This window comes from Rhipicephalus sanguineus, chromosome 3, assembly GCF_013339695.2.
Source record: "Rhipicephalus sanguineus isolate Rsan-2018 chromosome 3, BIME_Rsan_1.4, whole genome shotgun sequence".
NCBI lineage: Eukaryota > Metazoa > Arthropoda > Arachnida > Ixodida > Ixodidae > Rhipicephalus > Rhipicephalus sanguineus.
The window spans coordinates 31760544-31767032 of NC_051178.1; the positions used below are offsets into that span (position 1 = coordinate 31760544).

At 45.3% G+C, this 6489-nt stretch overlaps 1 protein-coding gene across 1 annotated transcript in view; it reads left to right on the forward strand.

The window, feature by feature from the left end:
• LOC119386530 (PAT complex subunit CCDC47-like) overlaps positions 1-455 on the forward strand; it is a gene marked incomplete at its 3' end in the record, with an annotated part of 47703 nt that extends 47248 nt beyond the window's left edge. Inside the window, 1 exon segment of the mRNA XM_037653799.2 lies at positions 287-455. Coding sequence (XP_037509727.1) covers positions 287-455 — 169 coding nt within the window.
• Between the last annotated feature and the right edge of the window lie 6034 nt (positions 456-6489).

A 6489-nucleotide genomic window follows, 5' to 3' on the forward strand; every position in this document is an offset into this window, starting at 1 on the left:
ATAATATGCGATATATACTATTTGAACTATTTGGTTCAAAATTATTCGACAAAATCACTGTTCGCTTCCAACCTCAAACTTACTATTCACCCATCCCTCCGATAAATGTACCCAGCAGCTTTAACCAGCCTTCGATGAGACAAGGCTGCCTCCTTTGTGCCACATAAGGTGTGCACTTATCGAATGTGCAGGTGAGAAACAACTGGCCTGTCTAAAGGTTTACCAGCAAGCTATAATGACCATTCCAGTGCATAATATAGCAGCAGCCAGTGTGGTGCATGTGCAGGCTAAGCAGAAGAGTGACCGCAACCGTCTCAAGGTGGAGGAGGAGTTCCTGAAGACGACGCACGCCCAGCGGCAGGAGGCGGCGCAGCTCAAGCGTGAGGAGCGTCGCCGTGTCGAGAAGGAGCGCATCATGAACGAGGAGGACCCAGACAAGCAACGCAAGTGGGAGGCAAGTCCACAGTTTTCACCTGTCTCTCACTCTTACATCCAGCCTGGTTGTATAGTCATCTCTATATAGAACAACCTCTAAATGCTGTCAAACAAAAACCTGCATTGGAAAATTTACAGTTACATCAAACAAAAGTCATATCCACATCCCGAAAAAGAGAACTCTGTGTCATATTTGAAATCTGAAGCACCATCTCGCCTGTTTAAAACCCTATAGCACTGTCCGCCATCTTCTGTCGGGTGTGGAAAAATGAAACCATTTGCATCCTGGCATGTTGACTTCTACTTGCTGCTTTTTTGCCGTCAATATGCGAAGTAGCCCCGCTGCTGTGTGCCTCATTTTTTCATGCATTTGAATTTCCTTCCCTGTGATGGAGGCTAGACTTGGAGCAAATGGCCAGTGACAGATATTCAACATACGCATTTGTAAGTGATTTTTAACTGACAGATGTCACGCACGTTTGAGACAGCATGATCAATCGGCCTTTTCTTGCCATTGCTGCTCGCAGTGGAAAGCAGTGGTTCACAAGGATAAACATGCGTACATGGGTGATGATATTGTTACAGATAGAACGTATTAAGGCAGGAGGGCTCCACCTAGATAACCAAAGCATGACAGTCTGCATGACTTAACCCTTTGATGGTTATTGGGACGTATATGTCCCACCTGTTACTGCAAGCAAAAACTGCCTCTAGTGCTCAAAGGGACATACAGGATAACCTCTTTACAACAGACCTTTATATAGTGAAGAGGATTTTGGTCTGTTGTAAAGGGAGTATGTAAAATGCAAGTACTGTTACAACGGACTTTTGTGTAAACGCTGAATGGGTCTGTCATAACCAGAGAGAATTATGAGTCACAAACGCAGTCAAAGAACGGATGCATTCTTAATGGGGGATGCGGCTTTCTTACCGTGGAAAATAACAAAAAAAAAATCAATTTTCTGAAAGTCACATTTTCAGCTTCTGTAGCCTTTTTCTATTTGATTCCAAAATATCTTCACTGAAAACTACATAAAAGTGCTGTAAAAAATTTGTTGTGCCTGCCGAGATGGCGACAATCAATGCAGAAATCGCAAAAAAAACCAGCGTTTTTCAAAAAGTTATAGCTCCGCAACGGCGCAACCGGGCGCCGTCATTCTGGGCTTGCCGAAAAGAGCATTTCTCCATATTCAAATTCCCCGCTTCAGCTAGCTCCTCCATTCAGAAACAAGCGTACAAAAAGTAAACGTTTGACGTTCATTTTGAGGCCTCCGATTGGCTGCTTCCATAGGTTGGCAAACTCACTCATAAGCTGACTCACTAAGACTTACTCAGACTCGGATCGGGCTGTGAGTCTGAGTCTGAGTGAGTCCGGGTGAGTGATATTTTGGTGAGTCTGAGTCCGAGTGAGTCTGGATCAGGAAAATTTTAGTGAGTGTGAGTCCGGTTGAGGAAAATATTGATGAGTCTGAGTCCGAGTGAGCCCTAAGTGCAAAATATGTTTCGTGAGTGAGTCTTACTGAGCTCCACTTGTTATTGCCGACCTATGGTCCTATCTACTCATGTTCAGCTTTACTATCAGCCTTATACAGGCTTATGCATACCTGCCAAGTCTCCCGGATTACCCGCGAGACTCCCGGATTTTGAACGTTTCTCCCGGTTGTACGGGTCATAGGAAAATCTCCCGGAAATCCAGTTTTGCCACGCGAGTCCAGTGCATTGCGCGCCCCGTGCGTCACGGTGACGCGAGGTGGGACGTTTCGCGTACAGATGCGCTACACGCAATTTAAAAAATGATCCTAAATGTGTTATAGGTTATATCAGCCATTAATATTTCGTAGATGATGCATTTGTTTACACACAAATCTATCCCACAAGTTATCTCGCCTTCAAAATTTTGTGTCACTACTGCTTTAAGTGGAGAGCCCAGCACTTAAAAGGGTAGCCGTTACCGATGTCTGACGAGATAGCGTGTTCGCCAGCGCATGCGACCGTCCCCGTCTCAACGGCGCCCGTCCCTTGCCCGACGAAATAACTGGTAAGCAAGCGACGACAGGCCTCGCACGCGGAGCGATGTTATCGCATGTGCCCTTCGCGCGACGGTGACGGCCGGGTCGTTTCATCTCTGCTTCAACCGCGTTCGTCCCTAGCGCTAGCGCGCATTTTCTCGCACGTGAAACAGACGATGCGTAAGCGATGTTATCGGTTTGGACTCTGTACAGATCAGCGGCGACCGCAAAATCCCGCTGACAGTGTCCATATAATTGCTATCGCAGTACCCCCCCCCCCGCGGTCGGCATACTTCATACCCCCCCCCCCTGTTGAGTAGATCTCCCGGATTCCGTTTTCTCCAAACTTGGCAGGTATGCTTATGTTTATATTCAAGTCTGTTCACATATATCTCAACGCACTAGCGTTCATGCACCATCGTAATATTTATTGATCAGAGATGTGAGTTGGGAGTGGGGAAGATGCCATGACTTCCCCCACAAACTCTTCTACATTAAATTCATGATATAAATGTCTCGTGTGTAAGTCGCGTATGCCATAAAAATGTCCTTACTGGATTGAAACCACTGATAAACTTGTGTGAACTGTGTGACTATGAAGCTCAGCAGAGGTTCTGACCGCGGTGCGCGCCGTGTAGAACGGAGTGAGCATCTAGTAGAGGTGTGCACTGAGACGTCGGCGCGCCACCGCCGCTGAGGCCAACTTACTGGCACACCACCGTCGGCGCCTCCGACGTGTTCTCTCGGTGCGATCGGTGCACCGTTTAAGTACGATTAAATTTTTTTTTCAGTAAATCTAACTTTGTTTGGCACCTTCTGCCACCACTAAAAGCTCGCTTCTTTCTTAATTCTGCCCACTAGGTGTACGAAACACACCTAAATTGATTCGCTTGCCCCTTCAAGTTAAGTCACTGGACCACAAAAAGTTGTATCGTTATAATTATATCGTTATAATGTATCATTTTTAGTGATATATCGTTATGTATGGTATTCTTATAAGTGGATTACACTGTAGTCACGCTGATGAGCCAGACAGCAGTCACTGACCGTTAGCTCGTGACGTCTGTCTATACCTGGCCACAGCTTCCTGTGGCAGCACAGCCAGTGCTCTGTGGGCGGAGCTTCTGCACATGTGTTACGACGCCAAGTAGCTTGTTTGCAGGTGGTCTCAGTTTTCGTTTCGCAAGCACATCCAACATGTGTGTTTTCGTACAAAGTAGGATTGAAAGTTGGGCGAGTTGGTTATGATTCATTGCTTGAAAATGCATATAAAAACAGACACAAGAGAAAGGCGATAAACACAGGACGACGCTCTACTAACAACTGAAAATTTTTTATTCAGAATGCACATTTATAGAACACAATCCTAGTACAAAGATCCATGGTTTATGATGTTATTTGTGAAATAGTGTTATAAAAGATAGGTTATGTATAACTTTATACATGCCTTTGTAGTCTAAAACCTTTACCCACCTTCCGTTCATTCCAGAGCGAAGCTAAAAAAATCAAAGCTCATGTAAAAGAAGTTCACTTACTCATTTAGAGATGACACATAATGCAGTGAGAAAACACGTGCGGGAATCACCCACAAAAAAATTTGTCGGGCAGTGTCCAACCACAAGCAGCTGCGGTCTTGTTGCGTTGTCTGGAGAGGCCCGACAATGGACCACGAAGAGTTAATCAAAAGCTACCACAAGCCTTGATATACGATGCAGCACTGAAGGTACAGATACTACCTGGAATCACTGCTGAGTGCATCTGCAGATCACATTATATGTTGCCAAGTTTACGTTCAAAGCGAGCACCATATATTAATGTGCACATTTTTTTTAGAAAGTAATAGAATATTCTGTATTTCCAAGAAACGCAGGAAGCAGCTTTATTGATGCGGTCGCTGTTATTTTTTAAAGAAAAAGGGCATGCCCAAGCAGGTGTTAATCGTCTGGTTTGTGCTGTATTTTACCCATGAACTATGCATCACCAACTAGCCTGCCAGCAAATGTTACCCAAGCAGGAACTGTGCGATTGGAAAGGCAACGAGTCATTTCCTAAATTTCAGTGCATACAAGGTCGGTGTCGTCGTTTTCCCCTTTTTTTGAGGCTCACATTATTTTGCCAGTGGACGCGATGGCATCGACGAGCAGCAGAAATCTTGGCCACGACTGGTCAGCAGTGGGCGCCTAACGTTTGTAATTCCAAGCCCACCGTGGTAAAGAACGCTGTTTTAGCACAGTGAAAAGCATGCTGTCAGTTGCGTAATTGACATGAACGTGTCTGTTGTCCAGGCAAAGCTTTGCACTATTAATTTTATCATCATAAATTGCTCTCATTGGCCTCATCGCAAAGTGCCAAAAACATCTCCCGCCGTTGACTAGAGCCCTGCACGAGCTGCGATTCTCGGCCTGGGCCCTGCTCTTAGATGGGAATCATCAAGAGAGTCTTGTAGCAGATATTGTAGCAAGGAAATTGATTAGCAGCATGACTTCAGTTTCAATAGGGAGGGCAATGAAAACAGGAACAGAGAACAAAATGCTCTGTTTCCTTTCTGTTTTTATGGCGCCGTATAACAAAATTTAAAGCATGCTCTATCAATGAACCCATTCGTATGCACCCTTCTGGATTTGTAGCACCAGTCTTCAACATAGGAGGCCTTGCCAAAGAAAGAGAAATAGAGGAAGACAGTCAGATTTGTTACCTTTGTTGTGAATGCACTAGCCTAGATAAAAATTATAACGAGCCGTGTGCACCACATGTACTTTTCGAATGGCATATAGACAGCCGAAAGGGGAACAAAAACTTTGTAATAACATTCTTTTCATATATCACACCATTGCTATTATCTACAGTCTATAAGCTTTCCGTGGAATAGTTTACAGTTTATCTCCTCCGATGTTATTGTGCAAAATAGCAAACTATCAAGAGATCCCAGCTGTAAGCACACCCTGCACTAGTGCATCACATATCCTGCCACGCTAAAGTTTCTCACTGCTTGCACTGCCGTAAAATGCCGAGCAAGCACCCCCACCCGAGCAAGCGCCCCCCTCCCTTTTTCGGGAGATCTGAAATAGGCGCCAGTGACTGAGCAAGTGTCCCCCCCCCTCCCCCTCCTCCCCTGCGGCCATTTTTTTTTTCAAGACAAGTGTCGCTTGTGTAAAAAGAACCACAAGAATGAATACACTGAATGCGTATCTAAGGTTGTTTATGAAATTCCGTCGTCATGTGGCCGGTCGTATATTGGTCAAACCGGTCGCTGCTTCAATAGTTTGAAAGTGACGAGGGGGAATAGAAACAGTAAATAAATGAAGCATTTCATTATAAACATGCATAAGCATTGTTTATTTTTAGCAGCTTTCCCGCCACCATCTTGAATTTTGGTCTGGGACCGAGCAAGCGCCTCTCCCGTCCAAGTCTGTCGGATTATCCTTCACCGAAGGGGGCGGCGCTTGCTCGGCATTTTACGGTAACCGCAGGGGCGCAGAGAATCAGCCTTGCGAGTTGTGAAGGCATCGGCACTCGTTCTTAGATTTGAACCACTGGAGGAAATTTCAGATGTCTTTGAGGACCTTTGCAAAATGAATATACTAGCTGTCCAGCTCATCTATTCGTTTTTCTAGTTCCTGAATGTTGTGCCACTCTTCAATATCATCTTTAAAACTCCTCTTTGTAAGCTTCTCATTGCAGGCTTCAGCGATGTATGTTATGCATGGTTTGTGCAGTGCTCGCTTTCCTAACGATGTTGTACCGGTAGAAGGTTGCCATTGGACTACACGGGCAGGACTGGCAGGAGGTCGATGAAGAGGTTTCGATCTATATTCGGGGTTGGTTCCACTTTGGTGATAAAGGAGCGAATAAGCTTCTCGGCACTTACTCATTGGGTGCATGTGGTTGCAGTAGGGATCACCTCCCGGCACGGAATTCGTAATTGTCTGTTTTCAAGCCAGGTATTTGGTCAAGGGACTATACTTTGCCCCACGCCTTGTTTAATGGACCTGTACATTCCAACGCTTTTGCAACACTATCATGTAGCTCTCGCACCATATAGTGG